At 47.4% G+C, this 13,803-nt stretch overlaps 1 protein-coding gene across 10 annotated transcripts in view; it reads left to right on the top strand.

Annotated features, from left to right (window-relative positions):
* The window catches only part of USP43 (ubiquitin specific peptidase 43), an 85,064-nt gene that overhangs the window by 48,698 nt on the left and 22,563 nt on the right, over positions 1–13,803 (top strand). For 6 of the 10 annotated variants that reach the window (XM_055257262.2, XM_055257272.2, XM_063629442.1 and 3 more), the window contains 2 exons: positions 6,916–6,993; positions 7,848–8,428. In XM_055257262.2, the coding sequence (XP_055113237.2) occupies positions 6,916–6,993; positions 7,848–8,428 (659 nt within the window). The remainder of the gene's footprint in view (positions 1–6,915; positions 6,994–7,847; positions 8,429–13,803) is intronic. The other 4 variants (XM_063629446.1, XM_063629445.1, XM_063629447.1 and 1 more) reach the window with 3 other exon arrangements.

Below are 13,803 nucleotides of genomic sequence, written 5' to 3'. Positions count from 1 at the left end.
TGAACACTTTCTTATTTGACCAGAGTCCTTTGAGGGTATATGTCAATGAGATTGCTCATAGTATTCGTTATTCTTGATCACTTACCTCTCCAGTACCAGGCACTATGTTAGATCATTGGGCAGATTCTGTGCTTTGAACCCTTATGTCTAGAGAGGCACTGTTATGTCCACTTCAAAGATGGGGGGGACACCAATGTTCTCAGAGGTTAGTTAACTTGATCACACTTAAACAGCTAGTTAATAGGCAAGCCCAAATTTGAACCCAGATTGATCTAACTAAAACCCAAATTCAGCCGGGCATGGTGGTTCACGCCTGTAATCCCAGCACTTTTGGAGGCTGAGATGGGTGGATTGCCTGGGGTCAGGATTTTGAGACCAGTCTGACCAACGTGGTGAAACTCCATCTCTACTAAAAATACAAAAAAATTAGCCGGGCGTGGTAGCACGCACCTATAATCCTAGCTACTTGGGAGGCTGAGGCAGGGGAATTGCTTGAACCAGGGAGGTGGAGGTTGCAGTGAGCCGAGATCGCACCACTGCACTCCAGCCTGGGCGACAGAGCAAGACTCCATCTCAAAAAACAAAAACAAAAACAAAACACCAAATTCGTTCAATTAGGTCACGCTCCTGAATTCAACAGGAATATCTCCCTAGGGTACGTGAAGATTCTACAGCTGATTCATTGGTCCTAAACTATGAGATTGTGGACTGTGTCTGAGGCTTAAAGCCAGTATGGCTGTGTCTCTGGTAGCTACCTTGATAGCCTTCTGGTGCGTGTGGCCTTGCAAAACAATCCCCAGGTCATTACAACATCTATGGGGCAGTTCTGCTCTATAAATGAACTGTCTGGCACTTCTCTTTATTTTCCCATAGACCCCCAGGTTCTCAGTAAGGTCCTCTGATTTCCTGACTTGGTCAGCCAAATTCAACCTGACTGAGATGGGCCTCTCCCCTTGTAAAGAGACCAGGAACCAGGGTAGCGGGTGAGCCAGAAGGTTCTGTGACCTACACCCCATCCACATCCTGCTTGGCTGGCAGATGCTTTTGCTTTACAGAGTTAGGGAGGCAGGAGAAGGATCATCAAGGGCCTGCTTGGGTCTCCCAGGGAGAGGGAGCCCCAGGAAGAGGAACCCCCTTCCCACACTCAGTCTTGGAGATAACCCAAAGTGGTTCTGTAAACTGCCAGCCTATGAGCTGATTGTCACCAGCCCATGACAAGAACTTGAGAGGAAGCACTTACGAATGTTAAAGCAGTATGACAGAGCAATCTGTAATATGATGGATATGATAATTTCTTTTAAAAACGGAACTTATATTTTATATGTCTTTCCTCACCCGCCACTACTTTTTTTAATCAATCAATTAATTATTTATTTATTTTTGAGACAGAGTCTCGCTTTGTCTTCCAGGCTCAAGTGCAGTGGTGCAATCTCGGCTCCCTGCAGCCTCCGCCTTCTGGGTTCGAGCGATTTTCCTGCCTCAGCCTCCCAAGTAGCTGGGATTATAGGCACGCGTCACCACACCTGGCTAATTTTTGTATTTTTAGTAGAGACAGGGTTTCATCATGTTGGTCAGGCTGGTCTCGAACTCCTGACCTCAAGTGATCCACCTGCCTCTGCCTCCCAAAGTGTTGGGATTACAGGTGTGAGCCACTGCACCTGGCCTATTATTTCTTTTTATAAAAGTATTGGTCTGCAGTGGTTTGGAAACAAACCATCAAACAAACCGTACTGTTTACCATAGGTAGTTTGAGAAGCACTAGAATTGAGTAGAGTTCTACAGTAAGCTGACCATCCTAAAGCATATTCTCTTGAGGTCACGCCCCTCCTGGCCCACACCTTCCATTCACTGGACATCTTACCTCAGTCTGGCCCCTGTTCACCCCACTCCCATCCCCACCCCACCCCACAATGCCAGTCCCAGCCCTCCTGATACAGCTCTCTCTGGCATCTGATGTGACCTTACCTCTTTCCCAGGGCTCTCCATTTAGCCCTTGCCCTGCCTCTTCCATGCCTAACCCAGCATCTCCTTGTTCTATAGGAAATTCTTTTTTTCTTTTTGATAAAATACACAGAATGTAAAATTACTTTTTTTTGAGATGGAGTCTCACTCTGTCACCTAGGCTGGAATGCAATGGCGCAATCTTGGCTCACTGCAACCTCCGCCTCCTGGGTTCAAGCGATTCTTCTGCCTCAGCCTTCCAAGTAGCTGGGACTACAGGTGTGTGCCACCACGCCCATCTAATTTTTTGTATTTTTAGTAGAGACGGGGTTTCACCGTGGTAGCCAGGATGGGCTTGATCTCCTGACCTCGTGATCCACACGCCTCAGCCTCCCAAACTTCTGGGATTACGGGCATGAGCCACCGCACAGGGCCAAAATTACATTTTAACTACTTGAAAGCCTACAGTTCAGTGGAGTTGTTACATTCACCTTGTTATACATCCATTGCCACCATCCATCTCCAAAAGTCTTTCATCTTGCAAAATGGAAACTCTGTACCCATCACACAACATCCCTCCCCTTCTTCTTCCTCAGTCTCTGGAAACCACCACTCCACTGTCTGTCACTGTGAATTTGACAACTGTAGATGCCTTAGGTAACAGGAATCATTGTGTTTATCCTTTTGTGTTTGGCTTAATTCACTAAGCACCATGTTTTCAAGGTTCACCCATGTTGTAGCACATGTTAGAATTTCCTTCCTTTTGAAGGCTGAATAATATTCCATTGTATGTATACACCACCTAGAAATATATCTCCTAGAATTTTTTTTGTCTGCTTGAAATCTTCCTCTCCCTCTCTGGGATGCTCAAATATTATTGCGTCTCAGCATTCCACCCCTGGCCTCTGGGTTCCATTTATGGGTGTTTGTTTTGTTTTGTTTTAGACAGAGTCTCACTCTGTCACCCAGGCTGGAGTGCAGTGGCACGATCTCGGCTCACTGCAACCTCCACCTCCCGGGTTCAAGAAATTCTCCTGCCTCAGCCTCCCGAGCAGCTGGGACTATAGGTGCACGCTGCCACGCCTGGCTAATTTTTTGTATTTTAGTATAGACGGGGTTTCACCATGTTGCCCAGGCTGGTCATGAACTCCTGAGCTCAGGCAATCTGCCCGCCTCTGCCTCCCAAAGTGCTGGGATTACAGGTGTGAACCACCATGGCTGGCCCCATCCCTGGGTGATCTTACTCTTGGTTCTGTCTGCCACCTTTAGGCCAAAGTCTCCCAGATCCATATCTCCTGCCCAGATTTTTCTCTGGATTGCAGACCTGCCTGTCTTACTTAAATGCCTCATAGACACTGGTAACTAAACACTTGCCAGTCTGAACTCTTCTTGCTTAAAGCTTTTCCTTTCCCACCTTTGTGTCTAAATGGTGACACCACCATCTAGTCAGGACCTCAAGCTAGGAACCTGGCATCATCCCTGATCCCTTCTAATCTCTTACGTGTTATAAACCACTGGGTGGCCTCCCAGTGCCCACGGGATAAAGTCCACACTTGTGAAGGTGGCCTACAAGGCCCTGCCTCTCCATGTGGCCTGTCCCTCACTGTGCTGGGACTTTCCAGTAGAGGGCACACAGCCTGCCCTCTACTGCCGAGCCCTCCACCTGTGTGTCCTTTTCCTCTCTGGTTCCCCTGGCTGACTTTTTAAAAAAAATTCATTAAATTTTTGGGCCAGGCACGGTGGCTCACGCTTGTAATCCCAGCACTTCGGGAGGCCAAGGTGGGTGGATCACCTGAGGCCAAAAGTTCAGGCCCAGCCTGCCCAACGTGGTGAAACCGCATTTCTACTGAAAATACAAAAATTAGCAAGGCATGGTGGCGCACACCTGTAATCCCAGCTACTTGGGAGGCTGAGGCAGGAGAATCGCTTGAATCCAGGATGCGGAGCTTGCAGTGAGCTGAGATTGTTCCACTGCACTCCAGCCTGGGCAACAGAGCAAGACTCTGTCTCAAAAATAAATAAATAAAATAAAAATAAAGATAAAAATTTCTTAAAGTTTTGTTTATTATTCATTTATTTTTCTATAACTTTCTTGGGTGAATGTTGTCTTCTCACTTACATACTTTTTTTTTTTTTTTTAAGATCCATGGGTACATGTGCAGGTTTTTACATGGATATATTATGTAATGCTGGGGTTTGCGTTCTATAGAACCCATCACTCAAATAGTGAGCATAGTACTCAATAAATAGTTTTTCAACCCTCTCTCCCTTCTTCCCTCCCCCATTTTGCAGTGCTCAATGTCTATGGCTCCTGTCTTTATGTCCATGTGTACCCATGGTTTAGCTCTCACTTATAGATGAGAACATGTGGTATTTGATTTTCTGTTTCTGCATTCATTCACTTAGGATAATGGCCTCCATTTTCATCCACGTTGCTGCAAAAAACAGGAATTCATTTTTTTTTTTTTTTTTGGCTGTGTAGTGTTCTGTGGTGTACAGGTACCACATTTTCTTTATCCAGTCCACCACTGATGGACACCCGGGTTGACTCCATGGCCTTACCATTATGACTAGTGCTGATAAACATGTGAGTGCAGGTGTCTTTTTGATACAATGATTTATTTTCCTTTGGGATGATACTCAGGAGCAGAATTGCTGAGTTGAATGGTAGTTCTATTTTTAGTTCTTTGAGAAATCATCATACGTTTTTCCATAGGAGTTGAACTAATTTACATTCCAACCAACAGTGTCTAAGTATTCTCTTTTCTCTGCATCCTTGCCAATATCTGTTATTTTCTGACCTTTTAATAATAGCCATCTGACTGATGTGAGACGGTATTTCATTGTGGCTTTAATTTGCATTTCCCCGATGGTTAGTGCTGTGGAACAGTTTTTAATATGTTTGTTGGCCACTTGTATGTCTTCTTTGGAGTGGTGTCTTTCATGTCCTTTGCCCACTTTTTAATAGGATTATTTGTTTTTGTTGACTTAAGTTCCTTATATATTCTGGATATTAGTCCTTTGTCAGATGCATAGTTTGCAAAAATTTTCTCCCATCCTGTAGGCTGCCTCTTTATTCTGTTGATAGCTTCTTTTGCTGTGCAGACCTCTCTAGTTTAATTAAGTCACATTTTTCAATGTTTGTTTATGTTGCATTTGCTTTTGAGGTCTCAGTCATTCCTCTGGCCGAGTCCTGCCCATCTGTCCTCCAGAGCAGCCTGGGGTGTGTGTCCCCAGACACCTGAGTGCATTAGAATGATCTCTTTGTGTGCTCCTCCCATTAGCCTATCAGCCCCTTAAGGGTGGGGATTGTTAGGTATGTACATTTCTTAGAGTAGCATGGCTCCATAAACATTAAATAAGGCCCTCTTTCTTTTTGTATCAGAGTTGTGGTCGGGGCAGATAATCTCACCCTCTAGTGACAATCTGATTTCCATGTAAAGAGGGAAGTTGGGTGACAGCCACACCTCTTTCTTTCTGGGACCTAAGGAGTTTTGTACAATAAACTGAGTTTTGTACAATAAACTTGGAGCATGAAGGTACCAGTTTTCCTTTTCCACTTCCATGTTCAAATTCCAGTTGAAAAGTAGACTGTGGATTGAGGCAGAAAGAGATGTAAATTTTAGGTTTATTCGTAAGACTGATTTAAGGATGCAGCTTAGATGTGAGTCCAATTTGGGCTTTCAGATGTGTTTCCCCAGAATTAAATTATGCACCTGCGGACCTCTGCCAAGGCAGATCTCCCCAATGGCAGGTCTCCTTCATTGTGGAAATGGAGAATTTGGGGGACCTAAAGAAAGAAGCTCAGATCTGGGGGTCCTCAGTTTGTCTCCTCTGAATGGAATATTTGTCACATACTTCCAGTCTTCCACCTGCAAGGCAGAGCTGCTTCCAGGAAACGCAAAGGCACAGATGGGGGAGAATGGCAGGTGGCTAGCTTGTAGGACATAGGTAGGCCTAATGACGGGAGGTAGAGCCCACCTTCTTCTACAATCCCACCCATCAGATAAGGCGCTTCTCCTTTGGAAGGAGTGAGGACGAGGTGGTAGCAACATCCCCACAGCATGGTTCTCCCCGTCTACAGGAAAATGAGGGGCAATCAGTGTTTTTCCCAATGCATCAGGGCTCGCCGGGCTGGGATAACTTCTCTCAGACACGCCTTGTTCCTCGCTCCCTCCTGGCTCACGCAGGAAGGTGCCACAACTCCAGCTCAGACCTGTCCGTGCTCAGCCACAGGACTTTGTGCCTTGCATGAGCTCAAAACCTTTTATCAGATCATCTTAGTGATAGCTTGGGACTCATCTGACATCCCCCCTTTTCTTGCAACACATTTGAAACACTCCTTTGGGTGCGGACATTGCCATCACTTGTATCTCTTCCTATTGATTTCAGGATAAAACCTCATGTCCTCCACTTTGCTCTCTTACCATCTCTTCTGTATTGAGGCTGATCCACCTTTTCTGAAATGGGCTGGGCCCAAGTACTTGGAAAGAGCTACAGGTTGACAGGCACTGGAGTGTGTGGAAGGAGAAGACTTCTTAGGTTGTGGAGGGGGGCTTAAGGGTGCTCCTTCTGCATTGCAGTGGGGGGAAAGGTAGCAGCTCTCTTTGGGCATCATCAGTATTGGGTATTTGTGTAGAATGGTCAAGTGGAAGTGCCCTATAGACATTGAGAAGGTAGCTGGGGCCGCAGTGAACAGCTGATCTATTTCCTCAAAGTAACCCCAAATCTACAGAGCTCACAAGCTCCCATGGGAATGAGGGGAGGGCACTATGAGGTAGGTCTGAAGGTCTGAGACGGAGCCTTCAGCAGACTTAGCAGCCTCCGAGGATGGCTGACCTTGCCTTACAGGCAGTTTTGGGTATTTCTGTTTGGAACATCAGTCCTCGGGTTGCGGGGGAGACTGCTGAGCCCTGCAGAGCTGTGGGAAGGAGGCCCCGTGTCTTCTGATGGGCTCCCTTGTTCTCTCTTCAGGGTTTTGCATCTCAGGAGGCCAGGAGGCCCTCCACATGTCAAGCTGGCGGTGGAGTGGGAAAGCTCTGTCAAGGAGCGGTGAGTTCAAGGGAATTTGCCTCCCGCAGAGCTGAGACAGGGCCTGTCTGGGCCCAGGTTTCGTTGGACGCAGCTTCCCCCAGCACGGCTGCAGGCAGGGTGCACACATCTTTGAGCCAGTGTAACCTGTTCCTGCGAGATGCCTGAGTGAGAATTTTCTGTATGGAAATAACAGTGACAGGAATGGAGTGACGGTGATGGTGGTGGGTGATGTCAGGAGTAGTAACTGCAGTCACCGTAGACAGTTACGTAGCACCCACCCACTCACCCCGTGCCAGTCACTCCTCTGAACACGTGTGTATAGGGGATTTATTTAATCTTCATTATACCCTATGTGTGGGTGGTCTGGGGTGGATAATCCTGTAATCCACATTTTTCAGAGGTGGAAACTGAGGCACAGAGAGGTTAAGCAGTTGCTGGAGGGCACACAGCTCGTACATTGGCAGAGCTGGGATTTGAACCCAGACCCTCTGGCTGGAGTCTGTGTTCCTCATCACCATACTTGGCTACCTCTGGAACACTGAGGGCATCAGCCTTACTTTAAGAAAGGACGTCATTCAGTCCAGCAAGTATTTATTGATCAACTTCTAGGTGCCAGGCCCTGTGCTAGGATGAGGAAAACAAAGATGAATAAGCCAAGGACCTGCCGTGTAGGAGCTGGTGGGGAGAGAGAATTCCAGTAAAAATAGTGCTGAGTCAGAAGGATGCCTGCAGCTCTCCAGGAACCCATAGGCAGGGCACGGTAGCGTGGCCTGGCCAATGCCTTCCGACGGGTTTGCTGTGAGTAGAGACATAGACGAAACCCGTCTGGGAGCGGGAAAGTCCTGAAGGCCGCGGGTGTCCTCTCCATGCAGCCTGTTCGGGAGCCTCCAGGAGGAGCGAGCGCAGGATGCCGACAGCGTGTGGCAGCAGCAGCAGGCGCACCAGCAGCACAGCTGTACCTTGGACGAATGTTTTCAGTTCTACACCAAGGAGGAGCAGGTCCCCCCTGGGGGTCCATGCCCCGGCCGGGAAGGGGGCTGGCTGCCTTTAGCGGGTTGGCCATGTGCCGCGCGGGCCTCACAGTCTGGGTGGTTTCCTTTCCAGCTGGCCCAGGACGACGCCTGGAAGTGTCCCCACTGCCAAGTCCTGCAGCAGGGGATGGTGAAGCTGAGTTTGTGGACGCTGCCTGACATCCTCATCATCCATCTCAAAAGGTTCTGCCAGGTGGGCGAGAGAAGAAACAAGCTCTCCACGCTGGTGAAGTTTCCGCTCTCTGGACTCAACATGGCTCCCCATGTGGCCCAGAGAAGCACCAGCCCCGAGGCAGGACTGGGCCCCTGGCCTTCCTGGAAGCAGCCGGGCTGCCTGCCCACCAGTTACCCTCTGGACTTCCTGTACGACCTGTACGCCGTCTGCAACCACCACGGCAACCTGCAAGGTGGGCATTACACAGGTGAGCCTTGCCTTGCCTTTCTGCAAATGCAGCTGTGGCCACAGCCTCGAGATGTCCCTGGAATGGGTGCTGCTCGGATGCTGAGCTCCCTGGGGCACTTAGTGAGATCCGACCCCTCACCCACCGCACACCAGGGCATGTGCGAGAGCAGAAGGGACCTTGTCCCAGCTATAGAGTTGATGTTGAGTTAGGTTGGAGGTTGGAATATGTAAAGTTAGGTCTGATGCAGTAGCTCATGCCTGTAATCCCAGCACTTTGGGAGGCTGAGGTGGAAGAATCACTTGAGGCCAGGGGTTCAAGACCAGCCTAGGCAACAAAGTGAGACCCCTCGTCTCCACAAAAAAATGAAAAAAAAAAAATGATCTAGGCATTGTGGCTTACACTTGTAGTCCTAGGCGCTCAGGAGGCTGAGATAGGAGGCTGAGGCTATGGTGAAACATGATTGCACCGCTGCACTCCAGCCTGTGCAACAGAGCGAGACCGTCTCCAAAACAAATAAACCAACAAACAGAGCTTAGTTACTGCCCAAATTTTCAACCATATTAAATATTGGAGATCATTATTGGAACCTAGAGAGTGACGTTCATTCTCATCTGCGATTCAGCATGAGGAATCTTACTTATCGGATTTGGTATCCTTTTATTCTATGGGGTACTTTTCATGTTTATTCCTCTGGGGAATTTCAGAGCAGCGGATGAAGGGAAGGGCAGAAACAAATGGCCAGATTTCCTCAATTGTTCATAATCATCCCTTTGAGGGCTTTCAGAGAGTGTCATGACGGATCATTTTTCTCGATTATGTCATTGTTTGCTTCTCCCCCACCAGGGCCTCTCAATGACGGTGAGAAGCCTATTGGTAGCTGCAGCAATTGAGTGTCTCCACCGGGCAGATAGTGTGGAGGGTCATCGGGGTGAGCCTTAGGAGTCCAGGGGGTTTAGGGCATGATTTCTGCCATCGGAGAATGGATGGAACAGGCCCCCATGGAGAAAGAGAAATGAGGATGCAGTTACATGCTGGGGGCCGCCTGAGTGGACAGAGATGCGCTGGACAGTGGGGTTACATTGGGCCAGCCTGGGCTGGTCACGGTGAAGGTTATGGGGGCCACCAAAGCCACTTTCAGCTCACAGTGGCCGCCTTATGCTGCTGTGCGGTGCCAGCCTGTTCTTCCACAGCTGTCCTGCTCCAGATGAGGGCTTGCCACCTTTGTAACTGCTGGGACCATTCTGTCCCGCCACTTCCCCTGTCTCACTTCTCTGGGCCGAAAATAGCTCAGCAGGAATCCCTTGAGGCCCATCTATATCTTGGGAGGCATCTTTGTTACTCAGATTTTTTTTTTTTTTTTTTTAACTAAGAGCGTTATGGCTGAATGAGTCCCCGTGCACACATGAGTGGTGAAAATAAGGACAGCTGGAACCTGGGCCTTGTCATTTCCCATGCTGAACGTGCTGCCTCCCCATCTATAAACTCACATGGTGGCCCCAACATAAATTAAGGGCAGTGATATAAAACCACAGCAGGGAGTTAGAAGTAGCATAGGAGTGAGAAGCATTGGCGTCTGCCTTATCAAAAGCAAGATCCAGACCCCTCCTGGGGTGAGCATTAAAGAGCAGAATGCCCGAATTGGGGGGTGGTGGTTTGGCAGCAGAAGGGACACAGTTCCTGGGAGGTTCCCCTTGCAGAGATCTCCTGAGTCTGTGTTTGCACACACAGTGTGCCACCACCTGCCAGGAAAGAGCCTGTTTAATACTGAAAGCAAAGGGAGAGGAGTCCAAAGGGAAGAGGGGACTGGCGAGGTGGGAGGCAGGGCAGTGTCTGCAGCCAGCACAGCCCCGGGTAAGACCTGGGCCACTTGCTCTCATTGGCGCCAACATGTACAATCTTCTCCCTGAAGACAATTTGCACTGCTCATTAAATGGCAGAGCCCGGGCTTTAAACCTGGGCCACCCTGGCTCCAGGGTCAGTAGCTTCTGCCCTGCTGAGATGAGTGATTGCTGATGTGAACAAGTCCCCAAGCCATGTCGGGTGTTGTAGATGAGTGTCAACTCCCTCGTTTAGGTGAAGCACACCGTTGGTGGCTTCCTAGGAAAGGGTGATGGGAGCTTGAACTTTGGAGTGCTTACATGTCAGGAAGTGCCTTTATTCCCACACCTGATTGATAGCCTGGTGGGACATAAAGTCCTTGATTGAATATCAACAATGTTGCTCCATGTGGAATGGGGTCTGGAGTAGGATTTTGCTGTTGAGAATGGGTCAGGCCAGTTTGATTTCTGTTCCTTTGTCTAGGATAGGATATATTTTTCTCTGGAAGCTTTCAGGTTCTTTTTCACAGGTGCTCTGGAATTTCATGGTGTGTGCTTACCTGTGGATCTTTTTCATTGCTTGTGTTGAGACCTGCATCCAGGGGACCTCTGTGTCTGCAGGTGATCTTCAGGTCTGGGAAATATCTTTGCGCTTTTTTTTGTTTTGTTTGTAAGATGGAATCTCGCTCTGTCAGCCAGGCTAGAGTGCAGTGGTGTGATCTTGGCTCACTGCAATCTCTGCCTCCTGGGTTCAAGTGATTCTCCTGCCCCAGCCTCCCGAGTACCTGTGACTACAGGTGCCCGCCACCACGCCCGGCTAATTTTTGTATTTTTTAGTAGAGATGGGGTTTTGCCATGTTGGACAGGCTGGTCTTGAACTCCTGGCCTCAAATGATCTGCCTTCCTTGGCCTCCCAAAGTGCTGGGATTACAGGCGTGAGCCACTGCGCCTGGCCTAGTCTTAGGTTTCTTTTTCAGAGCATCCTGGTTTTGTTTTGGGTCCTCACCTGGCTTGGCTTCTTGTGGTTTCTGATACACCCAGTACTGAGCCTCTGGGGCTGCAGCTGGTGAGTGGCCCTCTTCCTGCCCCCCTGCACCCCCCCAACACCTCCCCCAGGCACTCTGTGTTGAACCCCTTCCTTGCAGAGGCGAGTGTGTGACCTCCACTCCGCCTGCTTGCTGGGCCCTCAAAGCTGAGCTGTTGCTTTCTATCTCACGTCTTTTGACATATTTATTCCTTTTTAGTTATTCGCTTCTTGGAAGTATGATAATTCTACCACATTTCAGATTTTTAGAAATCTCAAATGCCTTTTGTTTCATTTTAAATGTGGTAATGTGGTAAAATTTCATTTTAAATATAGGTAATGCATGCCTATATTTCAAAATTCACACAGCCTAAAAAAGATGGACAGTGACAAGTCTTGATTCTATCTTTGTTCCTCATCTATCCCCTCCTCATTTCTAGGTAACTGTTTTTAGTAGTTTCTTGTGTACTATTCTTCCACAATTGCTTTATGTAAATACAAACAATTGTGACTATATTTTTATATATACATATATATGTGTTGATTTTATGTATTTCCTCCCCACCCCCTAATTTAAGTAAAAGTACTATTTGCTGTGTTGCACTTGGCTTTTTTTTTTTTTTCCCTGAAAATCTGTCTTGGAAATCTTTTCATGTCCTCATTTCTAGACAGCTTCTCCAGCTTCTTTTATAAATGTAAATGCACTAAATAAATATGACAATTTATTAAATACTCTGTAGATGGACACTGGACTGACTCATTCTTTTACTATTACAAATGTTGCTGTTGGCTGGGCATGGTGGCTCACGCCTGTAATCTCAGCACTTTGGGAGGCTGAGGCAGGCAGATCACTTGAGGTTAGGAGTTCAAGACCAGCCTGGCCAACATGGTGAAACCCTGTCTCTACTAAAAATACAAAAATCAGCCAGGCATGGTGGCGTGTGCCTGTAGTTCCAGCTACTCAGGGGGCTGAGGCAGGAGAATTGCTTGAACCCAGAGGCGGAGATTGCAGTGAGCTGAGATCGCACCACTGCACTCCAGCCTGGGTGACAGAGCGAGACTCTGTCTCAATTAAAAAAATAAAAACAAAAAACAAAAAACATAAATATTGCTGTCATAACCCTTTAGATATGTCATTTTCTACATATGGAAGTTTACTGGCAGGATAAATTCTCAGAATTGGAATAGTTGTATCTGCGTTGTAACAAGCACGAACAATATGTCCTGCACAAAGGGTCATAGCAGTTTGCACTCTGTTAAGAGCAAGAGAACACCTGGTTCTCTATAGCCTCTCCAGTAGAGTGTGTGGTCACACTTTTGGATTTTTGCCAATCTAATAGGAGGAAAATGGTATCTCAGTGTAAGTTGAATATGTAGCTTCTTAATAGTGTGAGCTTGAGCATCTTTTCATATGTTTGAGCCATTATGGTTCCTTTCCTGTGAACTGTCTATCCATATCCTTGACTGTTTTTCGAATAAATTATTAGTCTTTTTCTCATCAATTTCTAGATGCTCTAATTCTTTTTTTTTTTTTTTTTTTTTTTTTGAGACGGAGTTTCGCTCTGTCGCCCAGGCTGGAGTGCAGTGGTGCAATCTTGGCTCACTGAAAGCTCCGCCTCCTGGGTTCACACCATTCTCCTGCCTCAGCCTCTCTGAGTAGCTGGCGCCCGCCACCACGCCCGGCTAATTTTTTTTTGTTGTTTGTTTGTATTTTTAGTAGAGACGGGGTTTCACCGTGGTCTCGATCTCCTGACCTCGTGATCTGCCCGCCTCGGCCTCCCAAAGTGCTGGGATTACAAGCGTGAGCCACCGCGCCCGGCCGATGCTCTAATTCTTAATGTACTATGAGATTCACCTCTTTTCTGTAATGTAAATTGCAAGTATGTGTTCCCTGTGTAACATCTGTCAGTTGGCTCTTCCTGTGGAAATTTTTTGCCACAGGAAGTTTTTATTTTTGCTTTTCTAAGTAAAATTAGCAATCATTTCTTTTAAGTCTTCTGGATTTTGAGTCGTGATTAGAAAGCATTTTTCACTCTAAGATTAAAAAGTGTTTTTCTTGAGTTTTTTTACCTGGTTTTAGCTTATTACATTTAAATCCTTGATTTGGAGTTTCTTAATGTTCTTAAGAGAAAGAGATCCAACTTTATCCCCTGGGAGTTGCCAGTTTGTCCCAAGATCGATATAATGGAAAAGCCAGTTTTATTCCTTGAGATGCCATCTGCCATATCAGATATTATTATTATTATTATTTTGAGATGGAGTCTCACTCTGTCACCCAGGCTGGAGTGCAATGGCACGATATTGGTCCACTGCAACCTCCGCCTCCTGGGTTCTAGCGATTCTCCTGCCTCAGCCTCCTGAGTAGCTGGGACTACAGGCGGGTGCCACCACGCCCAGCTAATTTTTTGTATTTTTAGTAGACACTGGGTTTCACCGTGTTAGCCAGGCTGGTCTTGAGCTCCTGACCTCATGATCTGCCCGCCTCGGCCTCCCAAAGTGCTGGGATTACAGGTGTGAGTCTCTGTGCCCAGCCTGGGATTTTTGTGACTAGA

Source organism: Symphalangus syndactylus, chromosome 20 (genome assembly GCF_028878055.3).
Source record: "Symphalangus syndactylus isolate Jambi chromosome 20, NHGRI_mSymSyn1-v2.1_pri, whole genome shotgun sequence".
Classification (NCBI taxonomy): domain Eukaryota; kingdom Metazoa; phylum Chordata; class Mammalia; order Primates; family Hylobatidae; genus Symphalangus; species Symphalangus syndactylus.
The sequence above is the reverse complement of the archived record's forward strand: the minus strand, read 5'-3'. Positions and strand labels throughout refer to the sequence as shown.